This window comes from Sardina pilchardus, chromosome 6, assembly GCF_963854185.1.
Source record: "Sardina pilchardus chromosome 6, fSarPil1.1, whole genome shotgun sequence".
NCBI classification, from domain to species: domain Eukaryota; kingdom Metazoa; phylum Chordata; class Actinopteri; order Clupeiformes; family Clupeidae; genus Sardina; species Sardina pilchardus.
In genome coordinates, this window is record NC_084999.1 from 14,210,966 (window position 1) to 14,225,999 (window position 15,034).

Consider the following 15,034-nt stretch of genomic DNA (forward strand, 5'->3'; position numbering starts at 1 on the left):
TGTGTTTCTGTGTTTTTGTACATGTTTGTCTGTGTATGTGTGCCTACGTGTCAATACATCTGTGCAACTTGTCTTGTTCTGCTTGTGTGAGCTATTACAATTAAACTTAATTGCCCTGAAGCTCTTCTTCAGTCACACCCTTAAAACGCAAACCGATGTGGAGGAACTAAGAAGCCAGTCTCTCTCTCTCTCCCTCTCACACATACACACACACACACACACACACACACACACACACACACACACACACACACACTGGCAAGTGCTGCAGTTTCCACATTTCATCTCTGCTGCTGACTCATAAGCTCCCTGGAAGCCACAGGGAAGCCGCGTGCTGCCGGCAGTCCGTAGCATCTTTGCTCACAGTTTGTCTGGAACTCTGATTCATGCCTCTGAGATGGTATGACACCACATCAGGGGTTGTGCCTCATTCCAGAGCTTGGTGTTGGTGAACCAGTGGTGAACCAGTCTGGGAGCATTATCCTCGCCCCGATTCCGGGCTGGGTCTTCTCTGGATCCTGATCCGAATTTGAGGTCCTGCCACTTCACCCTAGGCTGTCCTTGTCACGCCTGACAAAAACCATTAGCACCTCCTTGGTGAGATTTTCCTGAGATTCTCAGCATACTTGGACGTGTCCCAAGTGACTGAGCCAACCGTGAACTTCTCATCGCCTCCCTTAGACAAGCCCTCTTTGGGCAGGCTAATGAGCAGCATAAGGTGAGGCCAGACAAGTCAAGCCTCCCCGAAGCCTGTCGGTCCTGTTGGGCCAGTTGGCAGAGAAAGGGAGAGGAGAGAAGAGAAGTGGAGGGAGGGACTCATTAATGAGGAGCTGAGATTCAGGAAGCCAGGTACAGGGACAGGGACAGGGACAGGGACAGGGACAGAACTGACTCACGCAGGGAATAAAGATGATCGCCTGAGAGACATGGAGACGGCGAAAACCAGGTAATCTACAGCTTCTCATACACAGACTACGGCTAGGAGAATGGGAATGGGGGGTTTGTGTGGGTTCATTCATTCTCGCTCTCACTCTCTCTCCGAGGTCTACTTAACAGATCTGTTTTGTTGTCTTGGCCGTTGGGGAGTGTTGTGTTTGTGTTCCATGTTGTTGCAGAGAGCTTTGACCAACCCCAACCCCCCTCCTTTTCACCCCCCACCCCCAACCTGGATGTTTTAGGTCCGAGCTTCCGTTTGGGGTACTGACAAAGGGGGTGTGCTGACCTCATGGAGTCTCTCTTTGACTCAGTAGTAGTGAAGGTCTCCTGTGTGTTTGGTGTGTTGGGGTTTCGTGTCAGGTGCTGGCCTACCGTGTTGATGTCTGTCACGCAAGCAGCACAGACGCCGGGGGTGTAATATCTCTACGTCACGCCTGTCTGCTCACATCTGTGTGCTGCCTCAACTGTTGAGTAATCGCCCCATTTCTGTCTATTTCCTTTTCTTTCTTTCTTTCTGTGTTTATTACTTCTGAAAGTTTTGAAGGCCTTTTTTTTCCGATGAAGTGGCCTCCAGGACTGAGCGTGGGCAGCCCCAATCAAAAACAGATGGTTCTTCGAGACCTTTAAGTGATGAATCACCAATGGCAGATGCATGCTCATGTGTTTCCCAATCCCCAGTCACAGAAACCAGGGCCGTGAATGTGAGCTTCAGAAACTGGAGCCTTGCTGAGCCTTGCTGAGCCTTGCTGAGCCTTGCTCAACGGTGTAAACGACTGAGTGAAGACGGAAAGAAAAGTGCATTAATTAGTTTGGTGGAGGGTTGTGGCCTGAGAGGCGCTTGTGATCGCTGAGATCTAATCCTGTGTCAGCAGACATGTAGACAGTCCCCGACCTTTACTCTCACAGGATGTTTTTAAACGTTTGACAACTTCAGGCCTCAGGCAACTTTTTGATTTTCTCTCCCACATCGAGGTTTCTGTTCCGGCTGAACCTCTGGTATCTGAGCTCCATCGGCTTCCTTTACCTGCCCGTATCAAATTCAAGTCGCTAATGCTTGCGTATAACGTGATGGATTGGTCTGCACCCTCTTACTTAAGTGCTCTCATATAAAAGCTTCTGTTACCCCTCGGCTGCTACGCTCCTCCAAGGGAACTCTGGCTGGCACTGCCATCACCTCACTAATGGCAATCCAGACTTTTGTCATCTATGGCCCGATGGTGGAAAGTCCCATCAGAGCAGGGGCATCCCTCTACTGTACAGTATGTCCCTATTCAAAAAACTCAAATTCAACTGAAAACTCTTCTGAAGACAACTCCTCCAAGAATACCTCCTCTCCTAGCGCTTCTGACAACCTTAACACACTTAATACGCACTTACTGTACCATGTCCTTCCCTCTCTCCCCTCCTTCCTCTCCTCTACCTCCTCTTCTACCACTTCCCCTCCTCCTCTGACCAGTGCTTACTGTAATATGAAGGCACTCCTATCCTCCAGTACTAGTATTGACAGATGCAGTGGGAATTAATTACAGTCTCCTCTGCACTGTGCCTGTTGCTAGCTGTAGTTCTGTAGTTTCAATGTTGAAATGCTTCAATGTTGAAATGCTTAAATGTTATTCTAGCTGTAAAGCCGCTTTGGATAAACATGTCTGCCAAATTAATAAATGCAAATGTATTTGGGTCTATTCTGGCCATCAGTGTCCTGTTGTGGACTAGCTCTACCTCCAACTGTGTGTGTGTGTGTGTGTGTGTTGTGTGTGTGTGCTGCGTAGGCCTCAGGTGTTCCGTTATGTCATGGTCTACATATTCACACTTTCTCATGTTTAAGTGCCTAGTCACTTGTCTGAAAGGTAAGCTCTGTGGGGGAGTTCTAACATTCTCACCATCTCTATGTGTTTCTCACAATCAATCACAACAGCCATCCCTCCAAGACACCTAACCAAAGCACAGGAAGTGATGCCGTTCCCCTGGAGGGTATGGACTCCAATAACCAGAGGAAGGATGCCCGAGCAGAGACGCCAAAGGAGGGGGAGAGAGATGCTGAAGTGGACAACGTCCCAGATACCACTGTGCCAGCTGCAGATGTAGTCGATGGCCACCGGGTGGCGCTAGACAAGCACCGATCCAACACAGTGGGCCCGCAGGTGCAGTCATGTTCATTTATCCACAAAGTATCGACTGCATGAGGAAAACAATCCAAAACAAATCGATGTCCAGTGAAATGTGTTTGCATTGAGTTAAATTGAACAAGCTTTAGCCTGGGAGAACCCAGATGACCCTTTGGTAAATTTGAATTAGCTCTGCAGGTCCATCTGGCAAAGAGGCCATTCACCCCCATTTCCAATGTTCCTAAAACCTGGGCACCAATCACAATATTGTTGAGGCTGCCTTAACGCGATGGAAAAATGAGTCAGATAGTCAAAAATATCCCTCAGAAGTGTGTATCTTGGTTTCATGCACTTGGCAGCATAAATGACTGCGTTCTCATAATGGAAGCTTTTGGTCATCCAAATACTTGAGCTAAGCCAGCCAAACCAGAGGTGTAGTCTACATGATATTCGTTTAAACCATGATTAGCCTACATCGGAAGCGCTATTTTTAGGCTCAAATGGCATTTTGAATGGGAATGGTAGGGGCACTACTACATGTATTTTGAAGAAGGCTCGACACATGTAAATGTGACAGCCGTTTCTGTAAGGTTTTTTACATAGTCACTAGATATTTCTGACACACTTGTGCTTCCTCTGCCTCCTGCACAGAAGAAACAGAGGCAGAGGATTGTGGATTTTGGAACAGTAAGCAAGGCCTCAGCTGTCAGTGTCAAATCCAGAACCCCACTCATTCAGGGCCTCTTCATACAGGGAGCATCTGACAAGACTCCAGTCACGGAGGTACAGTATGTGCAGCTTTCAGTAGATGTAATGTGTGTGTGTGTGTGTGTGTGTGTGTGTGTGTGTGTGTGTGTGTGTGTGTGTGTGTGTGTCTATGTTTTAGCTTTCATCTCTGTCATGGACTAAGTTTAGGCAAATGGGTTCCCCCATTTTTGATAACCTGTATGTTGAAGCAACATACACTTTTTATGTAAATAAACAAATTCAAACTTAAACAATGTACACTTTTATGTAAACAAATTACAATCGAAGCAATGCATACTTTACACAAATACACAACTGAATTGGTGGTTATGATCCCCACAACACATTCTCCAGGGTGGGTCTCTGGAGGAGCTGAAACAGGCTCTCGAGTCCTACGCAGTACCCGTGGACCTAACTTGGAAGTGGGCAGAGGAAGGGGACGTCCACATACTGGAGGAGAGCTGGACTGAGCTAGTGCATTCTCACTGGGTAATACACTCCACCCCAAAGAAATGGGGAAGACACATCAGAGGAACTGAAAGAACAAAAAAAGGGAACTGCATCTGAAGAAAGGGGATATTGGTCTAAAAATTTTAACTACTTTCTTGCAAAGAAAAGTCACCGATCTGTTTTATTTTTCTTTCATTTGAATCTGTACAAACACATTCCATTTTCAATGTCCTCTTCGACGTATTCTATAGCAGTGCCTCTTGTGAGTTGCTTCCATTTAGGTATATTGTATGTACCATTATAATTAATCATATAACATATCACCAGTGTTGGGGAGTAACGCATTACATGTAATTGAGTTACGTAATTTAATTACAAAATAAATGTAACAGTAATATATTACAGTTACTGTAGAACAATTTGTAATTCAATTACAGGTACTTTTGACATTTTTCAAAATTACAATTTGAATTACATCTCAATATTGTCAGCAAAACCTTGTATGTAACTATTGTATGTAAAAAGAAGTGTTGCCCTCCACAGCCATAATTTGATACGGGACCTTCTGATAGGCTCTGTCACATCTACAGCGCCATCAGCGTAGGCCTACTGTACATGCCTTCCTGTAAACGTGTTATGATTATTATTATATTATCCTCACAAAAAAATGTGATGCTAATTCATGTATTGAATGCCCTTGCTGCCTTGTGCGCTTGTACAGAACTGCTCGGCAGCCTGTAGACCAAGGCCGAAATCTTCGCATGGATTTGGGGACTATATATATCATTAAAAAAATCGGAAAAGTAATCAAAAAGTAATCAAAAGTAATTAGTTACGTTACTCTGAAAAAGTAATTCAAATAGTTACACTACTATTACATTTTAAACAGGGTAACTTGTAACTGTAACACATTACATTTCTAAAGTAACCTTCCCAACACTGCATATCACACATCACACATAACATAAAACAGATATGTAAGAGAAGATATTTCAAGTACAATTAGGGCCTGTTTGTGACTAAGTTCCTGTAAATGTTCTTTTCTGTTAAGATGATGTCAAAGACACAACGTCACCAGCAGGAGGCACTGTGGGAGTTCCTCCACACTGAGCTCACTTACATCAACAAGATGATCATCGTCACTGAGGTACGGTTTCATTCTCACATTCTTCATATCATGTAATGTCATGCTTTAGGCCACTGTAATATGACTTATCATCATTTGTGTTTGGTGGCTGCTCTCCTCTTCGTTTCTAATATGTGAATTTTGGCCTCCTCTAGCTGGTGATGGCTGCGCTGTCTAACTTGCACCAGCATGGGTATCTGCGGGAGGTGAGTACAGCATCGCTTCTCCTCATTGCACTCAGGAGCAGCCCTAGGAGGGGAATGCCTACAGTACACAGGGGACTTGCAGATTGTGTTGTTTGTAGTTTCTGTCACAAACAGTTAGTTCAGCAGTTCAGTTCAGCATTTATATTAAATTTTACTCAGGTAAAATGAAAAAATGAACTCAGGTTCAATGCCAGGTCAGGTTCCCCCCCCCTCATCCTTTGATCGTTCTGGTTTCTGATTCTGCTGTAAAAATAAATCTGTCTCATATACACATCTGCCGGTGTGCGTGTAGGTGTTGGGCTTCTTACCTCGAGTGCTGACTTCATCTACAAACCTTTTTTTCTCAGGTCACCTCAGAAAAACTGTTCTCGAACCTTCCATCCATTCTTGCAGCTCATCAACGTTTTTGGCAGGAAGTGATGTGCCCCATTCTGCAAATGGCTCGAAAGGAAGGGCGTCCGTTTGACCCCCTGATGTTGGAGCCTGGCTGCTTACAGGTAGGCCTACTTGGCAGTTCTTAAAAAAAAAAAACAAGTTTCTTCAAGTCTGATTTTGCAACAAATGTGATATTCTAATATCCCCCCCCCCCCCCCCCAGTTTCCAGAGCGTTTCCCGTCATATTTTCAGTACTGTTTGGAAGAGGAGACGGCAGTGGATTTCACACGAAAACAGACGGAGTCTAACCCCCACTTCTTCGCTTTCCTAACGGTAAAACAAACAAACGTCTCTGTTAAGATACATGCATTGTCTGCAGCAGCCAAAGTGGATTGACAAAAAAAACACATTTTGCATAGTGCTTTGTACAAAGCAACGTGTTTCTATGCACAGGATTATTCTGTTGTTATTTCAAATGCGCACATGTTGCATGACCATGGAAATAAAACAGACTGGCAGTTGATCAGTTGAAGAGAAACTCCTATAAGTAGCTTTACATGAAATGGGAGGTGTTTAAGGAGGGAGATTTTCTTTTGGGGTCAAAAACTGACATTTTTCAGTTTCGTGACATAAGTGGCAATACGTTACTCAGCACTCAGTGGCTTCCATTGCTGTCCAGCATCTCACTGCTGTGAGGATCAGAATGACTTGCCAACCACACCCACCTCATACAGCCTGACTTTGGCGAATTCGTTGTCGTTGTGGTTTTAGTAGCTGTGGCCGAGTGTAGGTGTTGGGTGAAGTATGAGCTTTTCATATATGCCTGGTGTCTTTTTTGCCCCGTTCTTTGGGTTCGTTGTAGTTTATAGTTTATAAGTGATGCTGCTTCTGTGATTACATTTACCACCCCACCACGGTTTAAAGAGGGGCTTGAGGGTCTAGTGGTTAACATCTCACTCACTGTTTCTGAAACCACTTAACCATACAAACATTAGAATTCTGATACCTCCATGTTATTGCCTCATCATGGTCTCTGAAAGAACTGTGAAACAGCTGCTAAGTCTTCCTTAACCAGCTCTCATGCATTGATTAATGTATTTTAGGATTAGATTTCTGAGAGGTCTGAAATACTGAAGGTCCTGAAGCTCAACTGTACGGACAGGACTGGAGTGTCATGAGCTAAAATTGATATACAGTTGTGTTCAAATAAATAGCAGTGTGCTAAAAAAGTGAATAAAGTGCAAAATTGTTCTAATTTTTATTTTCATATTTCAAATGGAAACATTCCATTCAGTTCCACATCAAATTATTAACAAATGATTCATCAAGTCTGCATCATTTTTGATTGGACGCAAAGAAAAGGCAAATTAGTCTGTTATTTTATATAGCAGTGTTGACACTAAGTACCTGTTGGGCATCAAATCTTTGCTGAGATAAGAGCTCAGTTCCTGTATTGCATCGCCCCCTAGAGGGCAAATGATGCCAACTTCCCTGGGTGTCCTCACAATCAGGTATCAAATCAGGTATCTAGTCACTGTACCAAGTTGGGCATCAAATCTTTGCTGAGATAAGAGCTCAGTTCCTGTATTGCATCGCCCCCTAGAGGGCAAATGACGCCAACTTCCCTGTGTGTCCTCACAATCAGGTATCAAATCAGGTATCTAGTCACTGTACCAAGTTGGGCATCAAATCTTTGCTGAGATAAGAGCTCAGTTCCTGTATTGCATCGCCCCCTAGAGGGCAAATGACGCCAACTTCCCTGTGTGTCCTCACAATCAGGTATCAAATCAGGTATCTAGTCACTGAACCAAGTTTGGACATCTTGATGTATTCAGACTGATCACAAAAACAAGTATAAAACCAAGCACAGAGTGATAGGAGCAGCTTGCTTCGCGAACCAATGCTCTGGAAAGCATTAAAGCCACACTTTCTTCAGTATTGTTTTGCTTTGTCAAAATTCTGCTAGGTTTTACCAATTGATAACAATTTGACACGACAGTCTTACATGCAGTTGTGTTAAAAACACTACCGAGGTACTGAATTCAATCCACAGTACACAAGTCCACGGTGTTGGACTTGTTTACCGTATATCAAGGGTCATGGGTCAGTTTGAATGCACCAAAGTCCCTAAAGAGATCATGTTGCCATATGCCGAAGAGAGGGAGTGAAACTGGCATATACTGTAGATGAAAAAGGTCAGTATACTTGCAACATTTTTATGTTGAGAATCTTTCTGCTCACTCCAAGGGAGTACAGCTTCTACAGAAATACTGCCGCTGTTGACATTTTGTAAGAATCACCTCTGTATTGAAGTCAAAACGGAGTTTGTCATCAATGAGAGTGCCCAGGTATTTGTATTCATGTACAACTTCAACTGGTTCCCCATGTATTAGTTGCAGTCCTGCATCCTCCATGCTTGTTGAAATCAATGAACATCTCCATGGTCTTTGTAACCATGATCTTGGACTGAACCAGATAGCAGGGAAAGGAGAACAGTGTTTCGGCAAACTTTACTAGATGACAATCTGCATGGCTGCTTCTACAGATAGATAAAAAGATACGGCTATGTTTCATAGGGTTCATTTAAACTCATGCTATGGATTGACTATATAAAAAACAAAACAGTGTTATAATGCTCATTCCACTTGGTAAAATGGTTTAGATAAAAAGCAATTATGTACTGCGCTAAGTACTAACATAGCCACAATTCAATAATACCAATAATTTCAGAATACAGTGGTGCCATTGTCACGTTACATTTGAAGGCCCCTTTTCTCAGAAGAAAGCTTGTAACTACATCAGACACCTGTCCCTCACCTTACCTTTCTCTCTCCATAAAGTGGGTAGAGACACACCCCCAGTGTTCTCGCATGCGCTTGGGCGACATGCAGGCGAAGCCACACCAGAGGATTACCAAGTACCCTCTGCTTCTCAAGGCCGTTCTGAAGAGCACAGAGGACTCTGAGACCCAGGACTCCCTCAAGAGGATGGTAAGGCCCAGCGCTAATGTTCCTGATTATAGAGACTTTATATGAATATTCGTTTAGTACTCCTTCAGTGATGCCGTACTTTTTGGTAATGCCTGTTGAAACAGACTGCTGTCAGTGATTAAGGATGCTCAAAGATTCAGCTTCCCATTTCTGCGACTGATTTTGTGATCAGACAAGGAGATTTTCCTTGGAGAACAAGGGTATACCAAGGGTGTATTAGGAATAGATTTCGGCCCTGGACTTGTCTGCCAACGCTGATCATAGGGCCAGTAATTGGACAGACAACTATAAAACAAAATATACATTTTATTTTAATGTTCCACTGGCCGACAGATGCTGATTCTCACTGGGATTTGTCCCTGTATACCAGATGGCCAGTATATGGCTCAACATGACACAGCATGCATCATTTCATAGCAGGATTTCCATAAAGTTCTAAGAGAAAATACGGAAACATAGGCCAACAAATTGTCATCATTTATGAACTAGAGCTCCATGCAGCTTTAGTGAGTTACATAAGGGGAGTCTGCTTTGTTCAGTGTGTTTGCAATCATCAGAGGTGTTACGTGTCAAAGACTGTCAATATCTCCTGACTCCCTCTGTGTGGCACTTGCTGTAGCTGTCCAGCGTAGACAACTTTGTGGACAACATCAACAATCACCTGGTACAGAGGGACGAGGAGCTTGCCTTGTTTCAGTGCTCCCAAAGAATAGAGGGCTACAACGTGATGGAAGGAATGAGCGAAGAAATTGACAAGGTAATTCAGTAGAACGAAACAAAACATGGGAAACATTTACAGTAGGGCCAATTTAATGATTAAGCCTTGTCACTCTGTAAAGCGCCATGAGACATGTGTAATGTTTTGGCGCTCTTTAAGTGAAATTAAATTGAAATTGAAAAAATAGGCGTAGATTAAAAGAAAAAGTGCATTGATCTCAATTGAAAAATATTTAGTCTGTGACTAGGCTTTACTCATGTACAGGAAAGAACATCTGAGGCCACTGCACAGCTTGGAATGTATGGCTATTTTGAATAATGCGCATGTGTCATTCACAGCATGTCAAGGATTTCTGCCAGTTTGATTTGATGAGTCCCGTGCGGGGGCTGGGCCCTGATGTTATCCGCAAGCTTCTATTGGAGGACACCATCAAGATTAGAGGAAGAAAAGACAGCAAGGTTTGTAACAGCAGGCAACACACCATGCCCACTAAGGTATCCGCACATATAGGTAGATGTACTGTAATGTCCTATCAATCACATCAGACTGTATAAGATTTATGCACAGGTGTCCCTTTGGATTTATGTTAGTGAATGACTTTATGGGCATTTGAATGTTTGAATGAATGAGTATTTATAATGATATCATTTATAATGACACAACTTGTACAGGTTGAGGCGGTGCTCCTTCTCTTCTCGGATGTGATGCTGGTGACCAAAGGCCAGAGGAAGTCAGAGAAACTGAAAGTAGTGCGCCCCCCACTGGCCCTGGACAGAACTCGCTGCTCTGCCCTCAAAGACGGCTGTGAGTTGCTGTTCGTAATAGTATGATCTGTTTCAACTGTGAAAACATTGTGAAGTCTTCCATGTATTCACTCATATTACTATTTCTACATTAAAATGCCGTATATGTTCTACATTAAGATGCTAGACTACTACAATAATATTAATGAGTAGGTACAGGCACCGAAACATGGTTCTAGTACGGCGCATACATGTAGCCTATGTTCGTGCATACATACAGTAGTTGCTGTTAAAATGCCTACTAGTGCTGGGAATTGAAACACTTCAACATCGTCATATGTAACATGTTGAATATGGAACACACTGGATGAATTTGAACATACTTTATAGCAAGCCATCTATATTTGGAACTATATTGGAGCTATAAGCTCTGAACTTGAAAGCAGAGCTTATTGTGTGTGCACCCATGGCAAGCTGTTTTAACATTTAAATGTATTATGCATAGAAGCAATGGGATATTGACAGTAAATTGAGAATAACAATTGAGAGTTAAATTTCCTGTTCAAAATTGTCTTACCATAATAATAATAAAAAAAGCAACCAGGTGTGTTAAAACCTTGCTAATGTAATTAGTGTCTACACGGACCTGCATGGTTGTACCTAGTGAATCAGCATGTTACGATGTAAAAGATTTATGTGTGTGTGTTAAAATTGTTATTACCAGACACCAGAGTGAACATGTAAGGAGCAAAATATAACTTAACAGAAGATGCAGTTACAACACAGCTAGCGCTCCACCAGAAATAAAAGAGGTACCTGAGCAGCCTTCCGTGCATATAACCTATTCATGCTTCACACCATTTCAACAAAGAAACAAAGTACCGCTTCTGGCACTGTCTTAAAAGTATCGATTTAGCACCAGTATCGGATAAAACCCAAACGATACCCAACCCTATATAATGAGTAAATACATGGAAGACTTCATCATGTTTTCATAGTAGACACAGATCAACAAGTCTCTTGCCGCTTATTGTTTGTTTTTCCATCCTTTTCACAAATTCATTGATAAAAGCTTGTTTTCCCACTCTCTTTTCTCCTATTCTCTATTTGTTTCCCTCTGGATCTCTCTCTCTTTTCTCTCTCTCTGTAGACTCCTTTGTCCTGGTTGAAGTGAGCGATCTGGGCTGTGCTGTGAGCGTGTATGCAGTCTCCACCTCCAGCCCAGAGAGCTGCTCTGCTTGGGTTTCTGCCATTGAAAGCGCCCAGGTGACCACAGCACACTATCACATGTTACACACACTAAAAACTGGATGTAGCCTTTACGAGATCCAGCAAGTACTGTATTACAGAATAATGATAAAGGAATTAAGCATATATTAATCACTGAAATGCTGACACTCGTGAATTTGACAGAGGATATGTGAAAATTAGAAGCGACAAACAAACATGCGGCTCTGTTTTTGCTGACAGGACTCTTTAAGGACACAGAGAGCAAGTGGAGTGAGTGCGGAACCAGATGTTGAGTCCGTCTTCGTTGAAGAGGTGCAGCTGGACCAATCAGAGTCCAGGGTCGACCCTGCATTGAATAACGCTGCTGTCGACCCAATAGAGAGCCAGTCAGAGGGAAGCATCACACCTCAGCAGCTAACAGAGGAAGTTACATCAGCAGAAAATGCAGATGCAGAGTTACCGGGAAAACGGCGCAAGTTTAGTGAGTCGCGCAGCCAGTCAATGTACAGCAATCTGGGACAGGTAGTGAGAAGCACTCCAAGCGAAGGTATGCCGTCACAGCCTGGCTCTCGGAAGAACAGTGAGGGCAAGTTGTGCGAGATTTTTGTGCCTGGTATTCAGGAGAGGAGAGTCACCTGGAGTCAGTCACGTCAAACATCAGCCAAACACGTCCCATCCTCAAAAGACACGGCTCGTGCAGATAGGCCAATCACCCCACATGCTTTGCTGCTGAGTGGATACACAGAAGAGGCGATCACACAGAGTGAATCAGTGCCTAGCACATTCTCAGTGATCACTGAATACGTCAGTGTTGAACCTGATGTCAGCCAGTCCGATTACCTCAGAGTCAAGTCAGCTCAGCAATCAGTCAGATCCAACCAATCAGACCAGTCGGAGGGAAACCAATCGAGGCGGGACTCGTGGTACAACCAGTCAGGCGAGGATGAGTCTTTGATTGAGTCACGGAGGTTTTCACGCAAGCTGAAGTCTCCCCGGCTACGAAGGAGGCGGCAGATAAACAACCAGGCAACTACTGAGCCGGTGGACACTGGTCAAGCTCCGACAGGTCGGCCGCGAAACACCAACTCCTCATCCAACTCTGACTCCGACGGCAGCCACCGTCAGCATGGCAAACAGGCGGTGGGCTCCCACCGCGTGCTCAAGCTGAGCTCCCTCAAAAAGAACCGAGGCGTGCTCTGGATTGCGGACCAGCCGGACAGACTGTCGCCAGATCTGAACACCTTCTCAGAGCCCGAGCTGCCCTGGAGAGCGCCTGACAAAACAACTCACAATCCCCCACTGAAGACCCAGAGGAGCTCGTCCATCCCAGAAGCAATCTTCCAGGAGCCTCTGCTCCACTCACCACCCAAGAAGCACTTGAGGCCTCCACCTGCCCCATCCCCTCCGCCGAGCAACTTCCAACTCAAGGATTCCCCTCTGGAGAGCATTCTGGAGCGTGCCAAAGGGCGCGAGAAGGGGCGAGAGGGGGCAAAAAATGGTGGCAGGAAGGACGAAAAGTCCCCTACGACTCCAGAGCGTCCACCTTCGTCCTCGTTCTCCACAACCTCCTCTACGTCACCCAGTGACGGGGACCGAGAGACGGAGGGGGAGGAGGTGAAACCCAACAGTCTTCCAGTGACCAGGCTGCTCCATGGGTGGCGAGAGGGAAACGTGGACGGGAGTGATGATGAGAGGAAGAGCAGGTGAGACTCAATTATAGAGCTTTATGAAAAAAACAGGATCTACAATTTAGACCCCTTTAATGTTTGTACGTGTACGGTGCGCACACAGCATGGGGCATAATGGCACAGCTAATAGACTGGCATGTTGAGCTGTCAAAGTCATTGTTACCCAAAGGCTGCAAACTGTAGCTTAATAAATTAGTCATAGCTAATAGCAATTGTCTGCCTGATCCTGAGCTGGGACAGAATGGGTAGACGATATTAGCAACTGGCCAGAGATTCATACATGTATATGGCTATCTGATTGACGAGCCCAGTGTAAGTATGCATTTTTCTTGGCGTTTCCTTGATGTTTCAGTCAATTCACAGTAGCAAGCTGCATAAAGTATGCATAAATAATCAGGAAAACATAAGTCAGTATGTAAAAGGCAAGGAAAAGCTGCATAAGACATCAATCAAAAAGTATCTTGAAAATATTTATATTTTAATAAATATATTATAATGAAATGTAAATATTATCTCATTATGTGTGGTGTATTGACAATAACAGGATGCACGTATGCTGTTAAATGGAAACATAGTAGCTGTGTTGTAGCACTGTAGCTGCCTGGCACCTCTAGCTGTTGGCTGCAGCAACTCAAGTTAGGCAAAACCGATTGTTTATGTTTTTGAATTCTCCTTTAGGTGGTACCCCAATTTAAAATAGTCATGCCTTCATCACAGCTAGTGGTTTTATCTTTAGTTTAACGGTCATGACAATGGAACATAAACTGAACATCCCCTTCCTCTTGTTTTGTTTCTCTTCTCTTCCAGCCCTATGGCGGCTAGTGTTGACTGGCCAGGCTGGTGCTTTGACGATGAAGAAATCACCCACTTCTTGTCCCCTAATAATGACGATAGCTGGGACGAGCTGGAGAAAACACTAACTTCCATGGACTTCAGCCACAAAGGGCCGCAAGAGGAAGGCCAGTGTAGTGAGGTTTAATAGGTGGGAAGAAGGGGACAAAGAAGATTTTGTTTAAACTTAGACAACGTACTTGTCTAGCATTTGTGTGAAATATTTGTTATTTGACTTGTCTAGAAAGGTGTTATTTCAGAGCATAGAACATTTCAGCTCCTTTTAGGGTGTATCTTCAGCTCTCATTTGTTACTGTAATTTGCTTGTAATATTGTGTACATATTGTGAGTATTGTAAATATTATTTTTGTAATTCTGTATTGTAAATAGTGTATATCAATTAAAACACTGTAAATATCTGCTAATGTTTTTAGTATCTAATGCAACAGAATTACACAAAAGCAGGTAATTCTAACTAAAGTGGTGACACTCTACACGGCTCTTACTGAGTCAGTGCTCAGTAAATAATAATAATAATAATAATAATAATAATAATAATATAATAATAACTAGAAAAGCACTCTGAGAGTGTAAACCTCCGCCAAGCGAACACATAACTGCCTCCTGCATCCATATGGTGATACGGATCACTCCCAAAATGTAATAGTTTCTTCCTTGGGTCATTTCAGACTTTCTAGAATGTCTACAGCAAATCCACGTCACACAGTGCTCAAACACACAATGCTCAACCACATAGGCGAATGTATGAAAGCACACCATGCATAAAGTAGGCTACACAAATGAATTAAGGCACACAAATTGGGTTAAGATATTATAGCGCAGCTTAGAATGATGTTCTACACTTGACAATTACAAGGCCTGGTTTAGT

General features: G+C 43.7%; 1 protein-coding gene across 1 annotated transcript; it reads left to right on the forward strand.

Annotated features, from left to right (window-relative positions):
- The first annotated feature begins 834 nt into the window (after nucleotides 1–834).
- plekhg6 (pleckstrin homology domain containing, family G (with RhoGef domain) member 6) lies at nucleotides 835–14,565 on the forward strand. Its single transcript, XM_062538551.1, has 15 exons — nucleotides 835–946; nucleotides 2,852–3,077; nucleotides 3,693–3,824; nucleotides 4,143–4,277; nucleotides 5,290–5,385; nucleotides 5,520–5,570; nucleotides 5,918–6,067; nucleotides 6,168–6,278; nucleotides 8,786–8,935; nucleotides 9,555–9,692; nucleotides 9,992–10,111; nucleotides 10,325–10,457; nucleotides 11,547–11,662; nucleotides 11,867–13,329; nucleotides 14,122–14,565. Exons 1-15 carry the CDS (start codon nucleotides 927–929, stop codon nucleotides 14,291–14,293), a joined length of 3,213 nt encoding a protein of 1,070 aa, XP_062394535.1. The 5' UTR covers nucleotides 835–926; the 3' UTR covers nucleotides 14,294–14,565.
- Nucleotides 14,566–15,034: the final 469 nt, after the last annotated feature.

Bases quoted from the DNA above. Each gene is read 5' to 3' on its own strand.
- plekhg6 (XM_062538551.1), top strand. From the start codon at position 927: ATGGAGACGGCGAAAACCAG. The intron at 3,078-3,692 runs GTGCAGTCATGT...CCTCCTGCACAG, and splicing joins CCAACACAGTGGGCCCGCAG to AAGAAACAGAGGCAGAGGAT. The intron at 13,330-14,121 runs GTGAGACTCAAT...CTTCTCTTCCAG, and splicing joins GATGATGAGAGGAAGAGCAG to CCCTATGGCGGCTAGTGTTG.